Source organism: Monodon monoceros, unplaced genomic scaffold, assembly GCF_005190385.1.
Source record: "Monodon monoceros isolate NGI ecotype Baffin Bay Population unplaced genomic scaffold, NGI_Narwhal_1 Super_Scaffold_16, whole genome shotgun sequence".
Classification (NCBI taxonomy): Eukaryota; Metazoa; Chordata; class Mammalia; order Artiodactyla; family Monodontidae; genus Monodon; species Monodon monoceros.
In genome coordinates this window covers 33,924,956-33,947,973 of record NW_021703772.1, presented here as the reverse complement: position 1 = coordinate 33,947,973, position 23,018 = coordinate 33,924,956, and the positions used below count along the sequence as shown (strand labels likewise).

Sequence of the window (23,018 nt, the reverse complement as noted above, 5' to 3'; positions counted from 1 at the left end):
GGGGGGGCTTCCCTGGTGGCGCAGTGGTTAAGAATCTGCCTGCTAATGCAGGGGACACGGGTTCGAGCCCTGGTCTGGGAGGATCCCACATGCCACGGAGCAACTAGGCCCATGAGCCACAAGTACTGAGCCTGTGCTCCGCAACAAGAGAGGCCGTGACAGCGAGAGGCCCACGCACCACGATGAAGAGTGGCCCCCGCTTGCCACAACTAGAGAAAGCCCTCACACAGAAACGAAGACCCAACACAGCAAAAATAAATAAAATAAATTAATAAACTCCTACCCCCAACATCTAAAAAAAAAAAAAATAATATCATGGGGGAGAAAAGATGAGACCATTTTAAATTTAGATAACAAACTGAAATGCATAAACCTTGACTAGATCTTAAGAGACAACTGGGGAAATTTGAGTATGGACTGAAATTATTGTTTTTCCAACTGTTTTAATGATATTGTGCTATGCAGAAAAATGTTCTTTTTGGAGGATGTATGCTTAAATATTTGGGTGAAGTGACATGATGTTAGCAACTTACTTTCAAAAGATTTAGCAAGAAAAAAGGATGTATAAAGAAAGAAAGCAAATGAGGCAAAAATTTAACAATAATCTAAGTTGATATAGATTACAGTTGCTATTACATTAGTCTTTCAACAATTTTACATTTGATAGTTTCCAAATAAAAATCCCTCAGAGCTCACTCACGTGTATAGCCTTTTCTTTGTCTCCACTTCCACCAGCAGAAATCCTATCCATCCTATAAAGGACCTGCACATACCCCTTACCTGAAATACTTCCCTAGATTCTTCAACTCCTATGCCTATCTCTGTCTTTTGACTAGATTATGAGTCACTAAAAGACAGGTACCATGTTTTATTCATTTTCTTTCTTTTTTTTGTCCTCTCACAAACCTAGCAATTTGATCAAGATCAAATCAAGTCATCTATTGCAATCCAAGCTTCGTTTCATAATAAATTACAAATGGTACACGTAGGCCAGAGATCCCAAATGCTGGCTAGTCTACTGGCTATATCACAACCACTTGGCATACCTTTTCTAAAAGACAGTGTTCCAGGTACCATCTCAGACCCAATGAATCTGAATCTCTGGGAATGGAGCATAGAAGCCTATATATATTTTGTTCTGCCTGCAGGGAGTGGGGAGAGGCAGGTATTAATTACTGAATATTTTGCACCCCAAAAACAATGACAAAAACCCCACTGGGGATCTTGCTTTTTGACACCTCAGGAACTCTACTAAGTATACCACTCTACCCAACATGTGATGTATGGGGAAAGGTGAGAAAAATTATGATTTTGAGCCAATCATGGAGACATACATTAGCAATGAACTTCCTCCAAGTTTCTCAATCATCATGGCCAAAAGTTTTTTGATAGATACCACTGTGGTTTCCTTGATGAAAAATTTGTACAGCTCCACCAGTTTCCACGGATTGGGACATGGACATCTTTGGGGGACAATATTCAGCTCACCAAAATCCCCCACATTGGTTCTTTCATGTTTCTCCTTGACGACACTGTTCAGGTGTGGTAAGCTTCAGCTCTAATGAGCGTGGCTTCCCTGAAGTTTGCTGGCAGGGAGGATCATGAACTCCTGCACTGCCAGCTTGATGCCAACATGAAAAGCATTGCTGATCACAGTGAAAGCTGGAACAGGCAGGATGACTTCAGGATTGCCAGTGGATTCACAATTCTGTGACAGAAAGGGAATTCCCTTTTCAGCAGCTCTGGCCTTACAAAGAGCAAGATATTCCTAGTATGGTGTGCGTACCAAATTTAGACATGTGCTCAGAGCCATCCAACTCCATCATCAATTTGTCACTCCTCTTCTGCTCCACAGCATTCAGTGGCTTGCTAACAGGGCAGGCCCAGTTTTACTGAGGTGCTCAAGAGCCTCTGAGACACCTTTTCCCACAGTGAGCCTTAATGTCTTGAGCTCTAGGTCTCATACCAGTTGAGGCATCACTGGATACAGCTCTGAAGAGACCTCTTTGAGTGCAGGACCCACCTGAAGAGTGGGACTTCCGTGACAGCCAAAGATCTCTCTGACAAAGAGCTGGAGATTAGGTATAGTGAATTTCTACTCATACTTCTTGTCATGTAAAAAAGAAGCAGGGGAAGGGGTCTGCAGAGGTCAAGTGAGTGTTAATAGGTTCGCAGGCCTCTCCTTTATCCTCCTGAGCTCTTGGCCTACTTGGCTTCTCTTCTGCAATGTATGTTTTTTTAAAGCTCCCTAAATGATTCTGATGTGCAACCAGATACGGGAACTACTGGTACAGGTCTTCAAGAAAAATAAACTTTTACGATTATAAAAACTTTTCAAATAAAAGTTACATTTCCTTTTTATTAGCCATGAAATAAAGCATCTTTCAAGCTAAATTACATTACATTAGACTTATTACATGATACACAACCACTGAACCAGTTTCAAAAACAACAAATTTCATATTTCAATTTATTCAGTAAGGAGACATGAAAAATAATGAAGGTCCTTTTTCCCCCCTTCTTCCCTATTCCCTAAATTTATGTTTAAACCTATTTTGTAACACTAAAGTTATGGCATTTTTAAAAGCACTGTATACAGTACTTTTAAAGATAATGATTATAAATGCAACTAATTTGAGAAAACAGGAAATAAACACTTTCACCTGCTGGTTTCTACCTCAGCATCTCCTTTGTCATAAAGACAATAATACTATAGAAATTAATGTTTGGGTATAAATCACAGATACAATTTTAACATTTTCCATAATCCTGAGAAATTCTTTAGTATTATATAATCGAAAAATCAATTCCAAATACATCTGTAAATATCTTATAAAAATACATTTAAAAACAAGAATGGGAAAAATTCTAAATACTAGGTAATTACTCTGAAGGTGAGTTGGCACTATGAAGAGGCTTTGATTCCTCTATCTTTATCAGGATATTCTTCCACATCAGAGGAGAACATCAACTCTGGGAGAGAAGATGAACAAATCACACTCAAAATGATTTCCCAGTATCTCAAAAAGAGTTTTATAGCTTAGTTATAAACAGTCTTTAAATATTGACATGTTATATGATAATAGAAAGCCCTCAAGTACAAGTAAGAATTCTTGATAGTGAAATCTGATTTAAAAGGTGAACTAATGACAAATGTACACGTTTTGCATTTTGAGATATACAAGTTTTGAATGTATTATAAACCCTTGAAAAATAAAACATATAATATAATAGAGACAATATAATAACTCTTACCAGGAAATTTAAGTCACTTAGAGAATCCAGGATCATTAGACATCTAAGAGGTCTAATTCTATAGTGATCATGATAACCTAAAATGTAGGACACAGATGCAGTGGAGGACCTGGAACTAAGATGAAGTGTGTGCCAGGATATCTTAAATATGTTACCCTATTTAATCACCATAACAACCCTTTAAGCGAGTATTATCATCCTCATTTTATATTTCCTTTTTTTATCCACATGGAAATATTATTTGATTCACATGACCCTAAAAGCAGGATTCTGGAAATATTTAATAGGTAACACACACTGTGATTTAGACTGAATACTACACAAGCCAGCTGCATGCAGCTTTAATCCCAACCACAGTGCAGAATGTTATTAGTTGACATTTCTACATTTAAACTATTACTTAGCATAGACACATAATTTATTAAAATATCAGGAAATACAAAAAAAGAAAACCTTAGGAATTAATAAAGTCGCCTGATGTAAGCTTTAGATGAAAAAATCTTTGAATGACTAAAAACTATACTGAGTGAAAGAAAAATAGCAAAATACTTAAAGCCTAAGAAGATTTTTTTAATACTTTAAATATATCCAAAGGAATAATTAGTGAACAACATGAGCAAAGGTACATTTATGAATGAAAATACACAAGAAGATCAAATTTTTTGTCTTGGTTTTTACAAATGGAAATGTTGAAAAGATTCTCAGTTCCAAGACTTCTGAGACATAGGCTATACTCAGTTGGTCAAACTGCAGTTAAATGCTCAGGATGTTTAACCAATCAAGAATAAAATAATAACCAAAGTCCAGAAAATATCAAAGAGATTCAAGGGTGAAATTGTGGAACATCTGCCAGGAAATACAACTTACAATACAAATACTAAGCAGTTCCCAAAGCAGTGCTGAGAAGCCTAGCAGTTTGCTAATGTGACTCTTCTTCTGGTGTTCCAAGAGGGGTCTGAGGACTAGAGATTAGCAAATCTCACTTCACCCTGGGCACACTGAAGGTAGGATTACTAAACACCTCATTAGACAATGAGGGGTAAGATTTTGTGGCTGGTAGAGGAGGAGGTAAGAATAAATTCACTTGAATATGTGTCTAACAGAGGCTAATAGATGAAGCATGATTTATTTCACATTAAGAGATACTTTGATCAGAAAAAGACTAAGAGAAATGAAGAGCAAAAACTTCCTATAAAATAGCTGAAGCGTTCCAAGAGAAGAAATGCCTCCAAAGTATGAGACAGGACCGCAGAAGCCCCTCATGAAGTATTCAATACTTCAAGACTACAGCTCTCCTATACACTCCTCCCTGCTTCTCGTGGCATTCTGTTTCACCACTTTATTATTACTCTTCTTATGTTATTTTACTTTAAATATATCTTTGTTATTGAAACGTTGTAAGCTGTATCCATTAAAAGAAGATTTATAAAGTCATTATAGAAGATTTTATGATATACTATTTTTTCTTTAATACATACCTTCACTAAGATCCATGCCTGGCCTATAAGACAAAAAAAGCCAAGATAAGCCAACCAGAAGGGCCACCACCAGATTCACCACAATCCATGGCTGGAGAACCTGTTCCTCAACTCCTTCTGCCCTAAAGGTACAGAAATACTCATTAGAAATGTCTTCATTTTGGTCCATATATCCAGATATATCTATTTTATAAACTTTAAACAAAATGAGCAGTCCTCACCCAGAGGAATAACAAGCATAAACTATAACTTCCCTATAAAATAACACCATGTATATCATGAGAACAAAGGTTCAAATGTTATTGAATTCTAAACAGATTTGCTTTGTACACAGATGTAATGGAAATTTACTGTTGCCAAAGAATTTTTCTAAGTTTCCCTTCCAACTACTGTTAGTGCTACTCTTCAATCATTCCTTTCTCTCTTAACCTCAAGCCCCTAGCCACTCTCTTCAAACAAGACTGCCCCTCTAAGTTTTGTGAAGTGGGATCTCAGCCATCCTGTCACTCTCATGGCTGGCCACTGATAGGCGGAAGCAGACTCTCCCTAGTCCACTCTCTTTCTGGCCTGCTTGGTTTCCTGATTCTATCCCAAGGTACCCAATCCCATCACTACTCTGCAGTATCAGGCTCCCTGATTGGGGGTGAGGATGTGGGGCTCCCCCAGTTCACCATGTAATGATTTATTTTAAAACCATAACTTCAGAGATTTAAAACAGATTTTTTTACAAAACATTTCATTAGAAATGCAGGAGTATACAACAATAGTTACCCATTAACCAATGGAATAGGGGTTTTTTTGCCATAATTTTGGAAATAAAACAGGGCCCTCAATATTATTTATAGATGAAAACAAGTAAAAGAGTGAAAGGATAAGACAGCACCATTACTCCCATCGTTGCTGTTATTACGATCAACAATTACTAATGCTACTGTGAATTCTTACCAGAGGCTACCATTAACAGAAGAAGGTGTGTAAAGGTGGATTCTGTCACTTGTCATTTGTTGACTCAGAGATAATATAAGAGCAGTAAAGTACACTGAGAAAAAGACAAATGAATTACTAATAATGTATTTTTAACAATTATTTTTAATTAATTAATAAAATTAATTAAAAATTAATTATTTTTAACTTATAGATTACTTTAAGATCAAAAATAATCTGTACTTTGGGGAATGATGATACAAAAAAAATTTCACTTAGTCAATTTCAATAGGCTGGATAGTCTTATTTTTCAAGAATATAGGTAGAGAAGGGTCTTTTGATGCTCACTATATCATCATTAGGCTGACAAGAACCTAGAAGATCTTTTAAGAAATTAAATGACTTACTCAAGGTCCTAAAATTAGTTTTATTTATATTCTCATAATTAGAACAAAATTTATTCCAAATTATCAAAAAGATATAAAATAGTATTTGTTACTAAAATGCCCTATCAGCTCAATCTGTTTAATGTTAAGTAGAAAACACAGAAGTTAAATATTAAGCAATATAGAATAACAAACTTTTAAAAGTTATTTAGATAACCTCTATTAAAAAATAATTCTATCAAAATTATGCCTACCATATGGTTTTTTAATTACAAATTCCACTGAATAAATATCTATATGTAATGTTTATAAGTAGCAATAATATAAAGTCCTTTTTAAAATAAAATTATACTCTTTCTGGTTCAAAGTTACAGAGTTATCAAATTAAACTATTTACTCACAGAAAGATGCTAAAGCTGTTGGATCCAGGGCAAGAAAATTTCGGATGGCTACTGATGTTTTAGCAAAGTCAATCCTAGAAAATACAAAAGCCTCTTGTCACAGTGCAGCTGTAAACTTCTTACAAAACTGTACTCTTTGGACAATAGTTTCTTCTTTCTCTATTTTAATGCTACCACATGTGTTGTCTATTACTAAGCTTTAAGTAGCTACAGTTTATACTTAACACACATGAAAGGATATCTTATTTACAAAGGCAACATAAAACATTTAACTAGAAGACTATTTTAGTCATCATTCCTTTAGAGTTAAAAACAAACAAATTAAACTTGATTGGCAAATTTCATTAGATTCTATTACACCTCTTTCTATTACCCATATTATTGGGTTATACGTTGTTTTTCTTAATGGGTTGAATTGTGTTCCCAGAAAGATATATTGAACTTCTAAACCCTGGTACCTGTGAACGTGACCTTATTTGGAAATAGAGTCTTTGCAGATGCGATCAACTTAAGATGAGGCCATTACAATGGGCCCTAATCCAATATGACTAGTGTCCTTACAAGAAGAGAAGACACACACAGAAGAGACTAGACGGTCATGTGACAACAGAAGGAGAGGTTGGAGTGATGCATCTACAAGCCAAGGAACACCAAGGACTGCCAGAAACCTCTGGAAGCTAGGAAAGAGGCAGGAACAGACTCTCCTTGGAGCCCTCCAAAACGGAACCAACCTTGCCCACACCTTGATTTTAGACTTCTGCATTCCAGAACTGTGAGAAAATAAATTCCTGTTTCAAGCCACCCAGTTCGTAGTACTTTGTTACAGCAGCCCTAGGAAACTAATAAAATACCCAGAGTTTTGTCTATACCTGATTCAGGTCATCTGGAAGATGTTTGGGACTTTCTGAGTTGATTATATTTGTATGAAATTTTGGACTTAGAGTTGATGCTGGAATGGGTTAAGACTTTGGGGGATATTTTTGCTCACAGTAGTCCCATCCCCCACCCCCCAAAAAAAACCAGAAACAGAATGGCTTTTTTAAAAAGTCAGAATAATATTAATATGCTATAATTCTATTTTGAAAATGTCACAGTCAGTCAGGGACACATTTTGCTCAACACTTCCTCCTGAAGAAAAGTTAGAGGGATCTGCAGTCTCAAGAGTCTTACCTGTCAAAAGCTGAAACTGTACTTAGAGCCAAAAGCAAGTAGAGAAGACTCTGGAATGGATATGCTAACGTCTTGTATTGTTGCAGAAGGTTCGAGAGGTTAGAAAGCTCGTCTCCTGCTAAAACATATATCACAACAATATTCCACACAGCACAGCCAGCCAAGAAGCCATGAGAAAAGAGACCAATCATCCTGAATGGAAAAGGGTTTCATTATTATACATGAATGACAAAAGTAAAAAGCTAAAACATTCTTCAAGTCTCTTCACATATAAGAATAAAATTCAACATTTCACAAAAAGTAAAAACACTGATAGGCAGATCATTTAACTCTAACTGAATGTTTAAAAACTATACCCACCACCATTTTAAGCTGTCAATTTTGTTAATAGTATTGAACAATCAACACTTTTTTAAAAAAATTATGGAACATCTGTTTTAAGAGAAGTCCAACAAAATCAGCCACCTGAAAGCCCGGTTCACTGACAGTGCAACATCTCTGGTGGTCCAGGAAGGCTTCATGTCCATCGACACGTCTATCTTTTCTGTGGTCTTTATCAACTCTGAGCGATCAGCAGCCTGGAATCGCCCTAAGAACACAATACACAACTATAAACAACTAACAAGAGGGAACCCTGGTGGTCTTTCCTATTATTCTACACTTAAGAACCCTCACACTGAGACTGAAATTCTGCTGTTTTCCTATCTAAAAATTCTCCCTGATTTGGTCCCTATTTCAGAAGGCTCTTTTCTTTCAGTTTATAAAACATATTTTTTTTTATCTTTAAGGAAAGTAAACAATGTCCATGCACTTTCTTCTCGACCCAAAATAGATGTTACAGTAACAGTCTTAGAAATCAATTATATTTAATGAAATACAATAATGAACTTGCAACTCAGAACAAAGTCTGGAAACCCTTAACATAACATAGTCTAAAAACCTCTAATTTAGAGACTTGACGAGTATTAAAGTTTAAATCCCAACACTATAAAAGTCAATATTTGAAAACACCTTAAATTTCTTCGGAAAAGATGACAGTTAGTGTAGCATGGCATTCTGTGATGACAGAAAAGAAACTGGTTGTTTCATACACTTGGCTTAAGAAGATGCCCATGGAAGGTACCAGTTCAAGTGTCAGCACTGCAACACTGTGAGCACAGCTTTATGCGTTTACTGCTGACGAGGAGGCTTCTCCCTCTCATTTATCTGCTGATCCACAAATGAACCTCAGGAAACAGGAAAGGTTCCAGTATCCTTGCCAAACCTGGCTGTCAAGTACTTTGGAGGAGGAAAGACAGAAATACAGACACCTAATTTTCCCAAAGAAAAAGCAACTTCTGAGCAGACTAGTGGTAACTTTTATGGTCAGTTACTTTACTAGGGAAGTTTCTGTGCTAAGGGAAGCAAGAATAAAAATGAGGATTGAGTGATATTGCTTGAAAATAGACTGAAGTAAATCATGGCCACATGGTAAACTAATAAAAGCCCTTAACTAGAAGTCATGAAACCTTGGTTCGAGTCCCAATTCTGCACTAACCAACTGTGAGACCCTGGGGAAGCCAGCCTCTCTGGATCGCAGGTTTCTCACTGGCCAACGACGCCAAGATCCCTTAGGTGGGTTTTTATGGAATCAGAATTCTAAAACAATTTATGTAAAATCTAATTTGCAAATTTTAAGGACTAATCTTTATGTTTTAGATGAGTTCCTTAGGCAGAATATTCAAAGCATATCCATGGGAAAAGCATATGGTCATGATCATGCTTTCAGTAGATTTTTCTTAAACTCTGCAAATGTAGTCTTATAACCAACGCAGAACTACTTTCCAAAAGAGTATGTAGCTATAATGTATTTCTTATTTAATATGGTAATACCATCATGTATTTTCTCTTATTTATTTATTTATTTTTTGTTGTTGTTGGTATGCGGGTTTCTCACTGTTGTGGCCTCTCCCGTTGCGGAGCACAGGCTCCGGACGCGCAGGCTCAGCGGCCACGGCTCACGGGCCTAGCCGCTCCACGGCATGTGGGATCTTCCCGGACCGGGGCACGAACCCGTGTCCCCTGCATCGGCAGGCAGACTCTCAACCACTGCGCCACCAAGGAAGCCCTCTTATTTATTTTTAATTGTAGCATTTCATTACCTGCTCCACCACCAATACCACTACCAATTGCAGAAAACTGGTAAAGTACAACAAAGAATAAAGAAATGGGGCTTCCCTGGTGGCGCAGTGGTTGAGAGTCCACCTGACGATGCAGGGGACACCGGTTCGTGCCCTGGTCCGGAAAGATCCCACATGCCGTGGAGCGGCTGGGCCCGTGAGCCGTGGCCGCTGAGCCTGTGCGTCCGGAGCCTGTGCTCCGCAACGGGAGAGGCCACAACAGTGAGAGGCCCACATACCGCAAAAAAAAAAAGAATAAAGAAATGAGTGGGAGTAGAGGGAGATTTTTTAAATTACCCATAATTCCATAACACAGAAACAACCAGCATTAATATTTTGGCATATTTCCTTCTAGTCTTTTTTGTCCTATGCAATTTTCTATAGCTGAAATCAAACTACATGTGTGTATTTATGTTTATTTTTCATTAGAATCTTCCCATGAAGTGAAAAATTCTCCCTAAACATTATTTTTAGTGGTGCAGAAGATTTCATTGTATAGATATGCCATAGCTGTCTGAAATCATTCCCCTCCTGTTTTACATTTAGGTTTTTTCCAGTTTTTCACTCTCATGAATAACAATGTGATGATTAGCTTTATGTACAAATTTTTATCCATATTTTTGCTTATTTCCTTAATTCAGATTTCCAGAAGTATAATTCCCAGGTCAAAGGATATCCTTGCATAATTCTTAAAGAGCTCACATTCCAAAACAAAGACCTACTTACGGCTTTTTTCCACAAACACTTTCCCTACAGGCTGGCTAATACCAGTGGGTGCAGTCAGTACAGACTGTTGTTCTGGACTACTTTGCTCATCAGTAATTATGTCTTCATCTTCAACTCCTAGCTCATTGGCATAATGTAATTCTGCTGGCTGGGTTTTCCTATAATCAGGGAGAAAGTAAGAAAAATGGATGATTATTAACCTTTTACAGACCCAAATAAGGAGGTACCTGTGAGTCTCATGGAAAGAGCCTTGGACTTGGGAGTCACAAAATTTGGTTTTTACTCAAATGGATCAGTTATTAACTCTTATGCACAGCAAGTCACTTTTATTTCTGTGGGCCTCAGTTTTCACATCTGGAAAATGAAGTGACTGAACTAGATTCCTCAGCTTCTTCACAGATTTAAAATTACATGATTCTATATAGATACTGATCGCTATTTGCAGAGTCACTTCCAAGTACAAACAAGTAATATAACTTCCAGTGAACTTCTTTAAAGAATATCATTCTATTTTACCTGACACTTGATTTCCTATGTTAAAATAAACATTTTTATGTATTGCTAAAAAAATCGTAATTTTAATTCTGTTAACATGAGAAAATAAATGATATAGCCTATTTTATTAATATTACCTTTAATTTTTAATATCTTTAATATGTAATATTTTTATTAGTTATACAAAATCTTCTATTTGTGTTCCTCTTCTTCAGAGACAGCTCCTAAAATTTTTTATTTAAATACAATATTTTACTTTTCTCAGCGGGTTTACTCTTTTCAAATTTACCCTTAGATTGGTTTAACTGATATTTTTGTACTATTACTTATCCTAGAGATATACAACTACAAGTATTTAATACGACTTAGAAGCTACCATTTGGGAGCTTGAAATTAAGCATCAAGGTATCTCTGCAAAATATTTAGAAGGGAGGGGGGACCTTGAAGATGGCGGAAGAGTAAGACGCAGAGATCGCCTTCCTCCCCACGGATACACCAGAAATACATCTACACGTGGAACGACTCCTACAGAACACCTACTGAAGGCTGGCAGAAGACCTCAGACCTCCCAAAAGGCAAGAAACTCCCCACGTACCTGGGTAGGGCAAAAGAAAAAAAGAAAAAACAGAGACAAAAGAATAAGGACGGAACCTGCACCAGTGGGAGGGAGCTGTGAAGGAGGAAAAGTTTCCACACACTAGGAAGACCCTCCGCGGGCGGAGACTGCGGGAGGCGGAGGGGGGAGCTTCGGAACCGCGGAGTAGTGCACAGCGACGGGTGCGTAGGGCAAAGCGGCAGATTCCCACACAGAGGATCGGTGCCGACCGGCACTCACCAGCCCGAGAGGCTTGTCGGCTCACCCGCCGGGGCGGGCGGGGCTGCGAGCTGAGGCTCGGGTTTCGGTTTTGGACGGAGCGCAGGGAGAGGACTAGGGTTGGCGGCTTGAACATAGCCTGAAGGGGTTAGTGCACCATGACTAGCCGGGAGGGAGTTCGGGGAAAAGCCTGCACCTGCCGAAGAGGCAAGAGACTTTTTCTTCCCTCTTTGTTTCCTGGTGCGCGAGGAGAGGGGTTTAAGAGCGCTGCTTAAAGGAACTCCAGAGACGGGCGCGAGCCGCGGCTAAAAGCGCGAACCCCAGAGACGGGCGCGAGCCGCGGCTAAAAGCGCGAACCCCAGAGATGGGCGCGAGCCGCGGCTGAAAGCGCGGACCCAGAGACGGGCGCGAGCCGCGGCTGAAAGCGTGGACCCCAGAGACGGGCGGGAGACGCTGGGGCTGCTGCTGCCGCCACCAAGGGGCCTGTGTGCGAGCACAGGTCACTCTCCACACCCCTCTTCCGCGGAGCCTGTGCAGCCCGCCACTGCCAGGTTCCCGGGAACCAGGGACAACTCCCCCGGGAGAACGCACGGCGGGCCTCAGGCTGGTGCAACGTCACGCCGGCCTCTGCCGCAACGTCACGCCGCCTCTGACGCCGCAGGCCCGCCCCGCACGCAGTGCCCCTCCTTCCCCCCCCCCACCCCCGGCCTGAGTGAGCCAGAGCCCCCGAATCAGCGGCTCCTTTAACCCTGTCCTGTCTGAGCAAAAAACAGACGCCCTCCAGCGACCTACACGCAGAGGCAGGGCCAAATCCAAAGCTGAGCTCCTGTAAGCTGTGAGAACAAAGAAGAGAAAGGGAAATCTCTCCCAGCAGCCTCAGAAGCAGCGGATTAAAGCTCCACAATCAACTTGATATACCCTGCATCTGTGGAATACCTGAATAGACAAGGAATGATCCCAAATTGAAGAGGTGGACTTTAGGAGCGAGATCTATGATTTTTTTCCCTTTTCCTCTTTTTGTGAATGTGTACGTGTATGCTTCTGTGTGAGACCTTGCCTGTATACTCTTGCTTCCACCATTTGTCCTAGGGCTCTATCTGTCCATGGTTTTTTAAAAAAATTTTTTTTCTCAATAATTAATTTTAATTGTAATAACTTTATTATACTTTACCTTCGTTCTTTCTTTCTTTCTTTCCTTCCTTCCTTCCCTCCTTTAGACAACGAATCACCCCAAATTGAGGAGGTGGTCTCTGAGAGCAAGATTTATGATTTTTCCCCCTTTACCTCTTTTTGTGAAGGTGTATGTGTATGCTTCTGTGTAAGATTTTCTCTGTATAGCTTTGCTTCCAACATTTGTCCTAAGGTTCTATCCGTCCCTTTTTTTTTTTTTCTAAATATTTTTTAATTCAATAACTATATTATACTTTTATTTTTACTTATCTTCTTTCTTTCTGTCTTTTTTCCTTCTTTCCCTCCTTCCTTCCTTCCTTCCTCCCTCCCTCCCTCCTTTCTTTCCTTCTTTGCTTCTTTCTTCCTCCCTTCCTTTCCTCCTTTCCTTCTTTCTTTCCTCATACTTCTACTAATTCTCTCTACTTTTTCTCCCTTTTATTCTGAGCCGTGTGGACGAAAGGCTCTTGGTGCTCCAGACAGGAGTCAGGGCTCTGCCTCTGAGGTAGGAGAGCCAACTTCAGGACACTGGTCAACAAGAGACCTCCCAGCTCCACATAATATTAAACGGCGGAAATCTCCCAGAGACCTCCATCTTAACACCAGCACCCAGCTTCACTCAACGACCAGCAAGCCACAGTGCTGGACACCCTATGCCAAACAACTAGCAAAACAGGAACACAACCCCACCCATTAGCAGAGAGGCTGCCTAAAATCATAATAAGGCCACAGACACCCCAAAACACACCACCAGACGTGAACCTGCCCACTAAAGAGACAAGATCCAGCCTCATCCACCACAACACAGGCACTAGTCCCCTCCACCAGGAAGCCTACACAACCCACTGAAACAACCTTAGCCACTGGAGACAGACATCAAAAACAACGGGAACTACGAACGTGCAGCCTGCAAAAAGGAGACCCCAAACACAGTAAGATAAGCAAAATGAGAAGACAGAAAAACACACAGCAGATGAAGGAGCAAGATAAAAATGCACCAGACCTAACAAATGAAGAGGAAATAGGCAGTCTACCTGAAAAAGAATTCAGAATAATGATAGTAAGGATGATCTGAAATCTTGGAAGTAGAATGGACAAAATGCAAGAAACAGTTAACAAGGACCTAGAAGAAATAAAGATGAAACAAGCAATGATGAACAACGCAATAAATGAAATTAAAAGTACTCTAGATGGGATCAATAACAGAATAACTGAGGCAGAAGAACGGATAAGTGACCTGGAAGATAAAATAGTAGAAATAAGTACTGCAGAGCAGAATAAAGAAAAAAGAATGAAAAGAACTGAGGACAGTCTCAGAGACCTCTGGGACAACATTAAACGCACCAACATTCGAATTATAGGGGTTCCAGAAGAAGAAGAGAAAAAGAAAGGGACTGAGAAAATATTTGAAGAGATTATAGTTGAAAACTTCCCTAATATGGGAAAGGAAATAGTTAATCAAGTCCAGGAAGCACAGAGAGTCCCATACAGGATAAATACAAGGAGAAATACGCCAAGACACATACTAATCAAACTGTCAAAAATTAAATACAAAGAAAGCATATTAAAAGCAGCAAGGGAAAAACAACAAATAACACACAAGGGAATCCCCATAAGGTTAACAGCTGATCTCTCAGCAGAAACCCTACAAGCCAGAAGGGAGTGGCAGGACATACTGAAAGTGATGAAGGAGAAAAACCTGCAACCAAGACTACTCTACCCAGCAAGGATCTCATTCAGATTTGATGGAGAAATTAAAACCTTTACAGACAAGCAAAAGCTGAGAGAGTTCAGCACCACCAAACCAGCTTTACAACAAATGCTAAAGGAACTTCTCTAGACAAGGAACACAAGAGAAGGAAAAGACCTATAATAACGAACCCAAAACAATATAGAAAATGGGAATAGGAACATACATATCGATGATTACCTTAAATGTAAATGGACTAAATGCTCCCACCAAAAGACACAGATTGGCTGAATGGATACAAAAACAAGACCCTTATATATGCTGTCTACAAGAGACCCACTTCAGACCTAGAGACACATACAGACTGAAAATAAGGGGATGGAAAAAGATATTCCATGCAAATGGAAACCAAAAGAAAGCTGGAGTAGCAATTCTCATATCAGACAAAATAGACTTTAAAATAAGGACTATTACAAGAGACAAAGAAGGACACTACATAATGATCAAGGGATCGATCCAAGAAGAAGATATAACAATTGTAAATATTTATGCACCCAACATAGGAGCACCTCAATACATAAGGCAAATACTAACAGCCATAAAAGGGGAGATCGACAGTAACACATTCATAGTAGGGGACTTTAACACCCCACTTTCACCCATGGACAGATCATCCAAAATGAAAATAAATAAGGAAACACAAGCTTTAAATGATACATTAAACAAGATGGACTTAATTGATATTTATAGGACACTCCATCCAAAAACAACAGAATACACATTTTTCTCAAGTGCTCATGGAACATTCTCCAGGATAGATCATATCTTGGGTCACAAATCAAGCCTTGGTAAATTTAAGAAAATTGAAATTGTATCAAGTATCTTTTCTGACCACAACGCCATGAGACTAGATATCAATTACAGGAAAAGATCTGTAAAAAATACAAACACATGGAGACTAAACAATACACTACTTAATAATGAAGTGATCACTGAAGAAATCAAAGAGGAAATAAAAAAATACCTAGAAACAAATGACAATGGAGACACAACGACCCAAAACCTATGGGATGCAGCAAAAGCAGTTCTAAGGGGGAAGTTTATAGCAATACAAGCCCACCTTAAGAAGCAGGAAACATCTCGAATAAACAACCTAACCTTGCACCTCAAGCAATTAGAGAAAGAAGAACAAAAAAACCCCAAAGCTAGCAGAAGGAAAGAAATCATAAAAATCAGATCAGAAATAAATGAAAAAGAAATGAAGGAAACAATAGCAAAGATCAATAAAACTAAAAGCTGGTTCTTTGAGAAGATAAACAAAATAGATAAACCACTAGCCAGACTCATCAAGAAAAAAAGGGAGAAGACTCAAATCAATAGAATTAGAAATGAAAAAGGGGAAGTAACAACTGACACTGCAGAAATAAAAAAAATCATGAGAGATTACTACAAGCAACTCTATGCCAATAAAATGGACAATCTGGAAGAAATGGACAAATTCTTAGAAATGCACAACCTGCCAAGACTGAATCAGGAAGAAATAGAAAATATGAACAGACCAATCACAAGCACTGAAATTGAAACTGTGATTAAAAATCTTCCAACAAACAAAAGCCCAGGACCAGATGGCTTCACAGGTGAATTCTATCAAACGTTTAGAGAAGAGCTAACACCTATCCTTCTCAAACTCTTCCAAAATATAGCAGAGGGAGGAACACTCCCAAATTCCTTCTACGAGGCCACCATCACCTTGATACCAAAACCAGACAAGGATGTCACAAAGAAAGAAAACTACAGGCCAATATCACTGATGAACATAGATGCAAAAATCCTCAACAAAATACTAGCAAACAGAATCCAACAGCACATTAAAAGGATCATACACCATGATCAAGTGGGGTTTATTACAGGAATGCAAGGATTCTTCAATATACGCAAATCTATCAATGTGATAAACCATATTAACAAATTGAAGGAGAAAAACCATATGATCATCTCAATCGATGCAGAGAAAGCTTTCGACAAAATTCAACACCCATTTATGATAAAAACCCTGCAGAAAGTAGGCATAGAGGGAACTTTCCTCAACATAATAAAGGCCATATATGACAAGCCCACAGCAAACATCATCCTCAATGGTGAAAAACTGAAAGCATTTCCACTAAGATCAGGAACAAGACAAGGTTGCCCACTCTCACCACTCTTATTCAACATAGTTTTGGAAGTTTTAGCCACAGCAATCAGAGAAGAAAAGGAAATAAAAGGAATCCAAATCGGAAAAGGAGAAGTAAAGCTGTCACTGTTTGCAGATGACATGATACTATACATAGAGAATCCTAAAGATGCTACCAGAAAACTACTAGAGCTAATCAATGAATTTGGTAAAGTAGCAGGATACAAAGTTAATGCACAGAAATCTCTGGCATTCCTATATACTAATGATGAAAAATCTGAAAGTGAAATCAAGAAAACACTCCCATTTACCATTGCAACAAAAAGAATAAAATATCTAGGAATAAACCTACCTAAGGAGACGAAAGACCTGTATGCAGAAAATTATAAGACACTGATGAAAGAAATTAAAGATGATACAAATAGATGGAGAGATATACCATGTTCTTCGATGGGAAGAATCAACATTGTGAAAATGACTACTACCCAAAGCAATCTACAGATTCAATGCAATCCCTATCAAACTACCACTGGCATTTTTCACAGAACTAGAACAAAAAATTTTGCAATTTGTATGGAAACACAAAAGACCCCGAATAGCCAAAGCAATCTTGAGAACGAAAAAAGGAGCTGGAGGAATCAGGCTCCCTGACTTCAGACTATACTACAAAGCTACAGTAATCAAGACAGTATGGTACTGGCACAAAAACAGAAAGATAGATCAATGGAACAGGATAGAAAGCCCAGAGATAAACCCACGCACATATGGACACCTTATCTTTGATAAAGGTGGCAGGAATGTACAGTGGAGATAGGACAGCCTCTTCAATAAATGGTGCTGGGAAAACTGGACAGGTACATGTAAAAGTATGAGATTAGATCACTCCCTAACACCATACACAAAAATAAGCTCAAAATGGATTAAAGACCTAAATGTAAGGCCAGAAACTATCAAACTCTTAGAGGAAAACATAGGCAGAACACTCTATGACATAAATCACAGCAAGATCCTTTCTGACCCACCTCCTAGAGTAATGGAAATAAAAACAAAAATAAACAAATGGGACCTAATGAAACTTCAAAGCTTTTGCACAGCAAAGGAAACCATAATCAAGACCAAAAGACAACCCTCAGAATGGGAGAAAATATTTGCAAATGAAGCAAATGACAAAGGATTAATTTCCAAAATTTACAAGCAGCTCATGCAGCTCAATAACAAAAAAACAAACAACCCAATCCAAAAATGGGCATAAGACCTAAACAGACATTTCTCCAAAGAAGATATACAGAATGCCAACAAACACATGAAAGAATGCTCAACATCATTAATCATTAGAGAAATGCAAATCAAAACTACAATGAGATATCATCTCACACCAGTCAGAATGGCCATCATCAAAAAATCTACAAACAATAAATGCTGGAGAGGGTGCGGAGAAAAGGGAACACTCTTGCACTGCTGGTGGGAATGTGAATTGGTTCAGCCACTATGCAGAACAGTATGGAGGTTCCTTAAAAAACTACAAATAGAATTACCATATGACCCAGCAATCCCACTACTGGGCATATACCCTGAGAAAACCAAAATTCAAAAAGAGTCATGTACCAAAATGTTCATTGCAGCTCTATTTACAATAGCCCGGAGATGGAAACAACCTAAGCGCCCATCATCGGATGAATGGATAAAGAAGATGTGGCACATATATACAATGGAATATTACTCAGCCTTAAAAAGAAATGAAATTGAGCTATTTGTAATGAGATGGATAGACCTAGAGTCTGTCATACAGAGTGAAGTAAGTCAGAAAGAAAAAGACAAATACCGTATGCTAACACATATATATGGAATTTAAGGGGAAAAAAAAAATGTCATGAAGAACCTAGGGGTAAGACAGGAATAAAGATGCAGACCTACTGGAGAACGGACTTGAGGATATGGGGAGGGGGAAGGGTGAGCTTTGACAGGGCGAGAGAGAGTCATGGACATATACACACTAACAAACGTAGTAAGGTAGATAGCTAGGGGGAAGCAGCCGCAAGGCACAGGGATATTAGCTCGATGCTTTGTGACAGCCTGGAGGGGTGGGATAGGGAGAGTGGGAGGGAGGGAGACGCAAGAGGGAAGACATATGGGAACATATGTATATGTATAACTGATTCACTTTGTTATAAAGCAGAAACTAACACACCATTGTAAAGCAATTATACCCCAATAAAGATGTTTAAAAAAAATAAAATAAAATAAAATAAAATTAAAATGCAATAGAATATTTTACATTATAAGTAATTATTTTGAAGGGGTGATTCAAAAACATAAAAAAAAAATATTTAGAAGGACAAATAAATTCTTACTTTGTCTTCCTTCGAGGTTTTTGAATAGCTGGCTCCTCAGCTGGCTCCACGTTGATACCATTTTCATTTGGTAATAAAGATGCACTAGAAGTCTTCTTCTGGGTAAAGGCAGTCTCCAGTTCTGAAAATAAAGTAGATTAAGTTTTCAAATTACCAGGATGTAAAAAGGAAAGTAATGTACAAGACTTCTGCAAGACAAAAGAACTTTAAGAATTTTAATTGGCCCCCAATTTTTTTCACCATCTTACAAATTTTTAATTTTTAAAATTTTACACCTCTAAACACTCAAGAGAAAGTTTGAAATTGTGATACCAAACAATATAGAAAAAAAAATTAAGTAATCCAACACCCAGGGTGTGTCAGAGATCTCCAAGATTACTTCCAGGTTCTGTGATTCACTCAAAGGACTCACAGGTCATTTACACTCATGGTTACACTTTATTACAGGGAAAAGACATTAAGCAGAATCAGCATAAAGGAAAAAGCTCATGGAGCAAAGTCCAAAAGAAAACAGGTACAAGTTTCCAAGAGTCCTCTATCAATGAAGTCACACAGGATATGCTAATTCTTCCAGCAACAAGTTGTGACAACACATATATCGCTTTCTCTTCCAGGCAAGCTCATCAGACACTCAACACCCAGGGTTTTTATTGGGAGTGATCACATAGGCACCCTCTGCCGAGCACAGACTACCAGAAGAAAAGCAGATGTTTAGCATAAATCACATTGTGTGCACGAATGCACAGGGAGCCACCCTGATAGAGAAAGCTTCATATCAATGTAAACAATTGTTTACCAGCCAAGTTCCCAGATGCCAGTCAAGAGGCCCTCTAGAAAGTAGGCCTGTCCAGGCCTGCTGTGTTTACTCTTTTCTGCACACAAGGTATTAAGTTCAAGTGAGTCAATGGAAGCTTCTAACCCACTATCAACTCTTCCTATCTGGAAATACAGGAAATGGAATGCCCTCAAAGTCCCGAAAATTCTATTTTAAAAAACACTTACAGCCCGGGCTGGAAATATAATATAAGCAGTAGAGCCTACCACAGACGTTCTGAACAAAACAAAAATGAACAAAATTTAAAACCCAGAAATTTAGAAAGCTGGACCTGTAGGGGTAGGTACATTCTAGAATGGCAGTCACAAGTACTCTTTGGCCTAAACTTAGTTGGGTCCTGAATTTTCTAAAAACAGTCATTTCTATTAATACATTTTTTCATAAATTATAAAACTATAATTATATAAAATTATATTAAAATATAATTTTTCATGAATTATAAAAATTATATTTTTTCATGAATTTTCATGAATTATAAAACTATATAGGTATATTGGTATCCATCTTGATTTTCAAATTTTACCCTAACTGAATTACTAAGAGTAGTATGTTTTTTTTGAATTTTTGAAATTATTTTTTTTTATACAGCAGGTTCTTATTAGCCATCAATTTTATACACATCAGTGTATACATGTCAATCCCAATCACCCAATTCATCACACCACCACCACCAACACCCCGCCACTTCCCCACTTGGTGTCCATAGGTTTGTTCTCTACATCTCTGTCTCAATTCCTGCCCTGCAAACCAGTTCATCTGTACCATTTTTCTAGGTTCCACATATATGTGTTAATATACAATATTTGTTTTTCTCTTTCTGACTTACTTCACTCTGTATTACAGTCTCTAGATCCATCCACTTCTCAACAAATGACCCAATTTTGCTCCTTTTTATGGCTGAGTAATATTCCATTGTATATACGTACCACTTCTTCTTTATCCATTCGTCTGTCAATGGGCATTTAGGTTGCTTCCATGACCTGGCTATTGTAAATAGTGCTGCGATGACCACTGGGGTGCATGTGTCTTTTTGAATTATGTTTTTCCCTGGGTATATGCCCAGTAGTGGGAATGCTGTATCATATGGTAATTCTATTTTTAGATTTTTAAGGAACCTCCATACTGTTCTCCACAGTGGCTGTTATCAATTTACATTCCCACCAACAGTGCAAGAGGGTTCCCTTTTCTCCAGACCCTCTAAAGCATTTGTTGTTTGTAGATTTTCTGATGATGCCCATTCTAACTGGTGTGAGGTGATACCTCATTGTAGTTTTGATTTGCATTTCTCTAATAATTAGTGATGTTGAGAAGCTTTTCATGTGCTTCTTGGCCATCTGTATGTCTTCTTTGGAGAAATGTCTATTTAGGTCTTCTGCCCATTTTTGGATTGGGTTGTTTGTTTTTTCAATATTAAGCTGCATGAGCTGTTTATATATTTTGGAGATTACTTCTTTCTCCATTGATTCGTTTGCAAATATTTTCTCCCACTCTGAGGGTTGTCTTCTTGTCTTGTTTATAGTTTCCTTTGTGGTGCAAAAGCTTTTAAGTTTCATTAGGTCCCATTTGTTTGTTTTTATTTCCATTACTCTAGGAGGTGGATCAAAAAAGATCTTGCTGTCATTTATGTCAAAGAGTGTTCTTCCTATGTTTTCCTCTAAGAGTTTTATAGTGTCTGGTCTTACATTTAGGTCTCTAATCCATTTTGAATTTATTTTTGTGTATGGTGTTAGGGAGTGTTCTAATTTCATTCTTTTACATGGAGCTGTCCAGTTTTCCCATCACCACTTATTGAAGAGGCTGTCTTTTATCCATTGTATATCCTTGCCTCCATTGTCATAGATTACTTGACCATAGGTGCGTGGGTTTATCTCTGGGCTTTCTATCTTGTTCCATTGATCTATGTTTCTGTTTTTGTGCCAGTACCATATTGTCTTGATGACTGTAGCTTTATAGTATAGTCTGAAGTCAGGGAGTCTGATTCCTCCAGCTCCATTTTTTTCCCTCAAGACTGCTTTGGCTATTCGGGGTCTTTTGTGTCTCCATACAAATTTTAAGATTTTTTGTTCTAGTTCCATAAAAAATGCCACTGGTAATTTGATAGGGATTGCATGGAATGTGTAGATTGCTTTGGGTAGTATAGTCATTTTCACAATGTTGATTCTTCCCATCGAAGAACACGGTATATCTCTCCATCTGTTGGTATCATCTTTAATTTCTTTTATCAGTGTATATAGTTTTCTGCATACAGGTCTTTTGTCTCCCTAGGTAGGTTTATTCCTAGGTATTTTATTCTTTTTGTTGCAATGGTAATTGGGAGTGTTTCCTAAATTTCTCTTTCAGATTTTTCATCATTAGTGTAAAGGAATGCAAGAGACTTCTGTGCATTAATTTTCTATCCTGCAACTTTACCAAATTCATTGATTTGCTCTAGTAGTTTTCTGGTGGCATCTTTAGGATTCTCTATGTATAGTATCATGTCATCTGCAAACAGTGACAATTTTACTTCTTTTCCAATTTGTATTCCTTTTATTTCTTTTTCTTCTCTGATTGCTGTGGCTAGGACTTCCAAAACTATGTTGAATAATAGTGGCGAGAGTGGACATCTTTGTCTTGTTCTTGATCTTAGAGGAAATGCTTTCAGTTTTTCACCATTGAGAATGACGTTTGCTGTGGGTTTGTCGTACATGGCCTTTATTATGTTGAGGTAGGTTCCCTCTATGCCCACTTTCTGGAGAATTTTTATCATAAATGGGTGTTGCATTTTGTCAAAAGCTTTTTCTGCATCTATTGAGATGATCATATGGTTTTTATTCTTCAATTTGTTAACATGGTGTATCACATTGATTGATTTGCACATACTGAAGAATCCTTGCATCGCTGGGAGAAATCCCACTTGATCATGGTGTATGATCCTTTTAATGTGTTGTTGCATTCTGTTTGCTAGAATTTAGTTGAGGATTTTTGCAACTATATTCATCAGTGATACTGGTCTGT

General features: G+C 38.2%; 1 protein-coding gene across 1 annotated transcript in view; it reads right to left on the bottom strand.

Annotated features, from left to right (window-relative positions):
- Positions 1-2,452: 2,452 nt before the first annotated feature.
- TMEM237 (transmembrane protein 237) overlaps positions 2,453-23,018 on the bottom strand; it is a 31,105-nt gene continuing 10,539 nt past the window's right edge. The window contains exons 6-13 of the mRNA XM_029225588.1: positions 19,190-19,310; positions 10,500-10,657; positions 8,080-8,203; positions 7,615-7,806; positions 6,445-6,518; positions 5,679-5,772; positions 4,734-4,855; positions 2,453-2,973 (exon numbers count right to left, since the gene is read on the bottom strand). Coding sequence (XP_029081421.1) covers positions 2,906-2,973; positions 4,734-4,855; positions 5,679-5,772; positions 6,445-6,518; positions 7,615-7,806; positions 8,080-8,203; positions 10,500-10,657; positions 19,190-19,310 — 953 coding nt within the window. The 3' untranslated portion in view covers positions 2,453-2,905. The remainder of the gene's footprint in view (positions 2,974-4,733; positions 4,856-5,678; positions 5,773-6,444; positions 6,519-7,614; positions 7,807-8,079; positions 8,204-10,499; positions 10,658-19,189; positions 19,311-23,018) is intronic.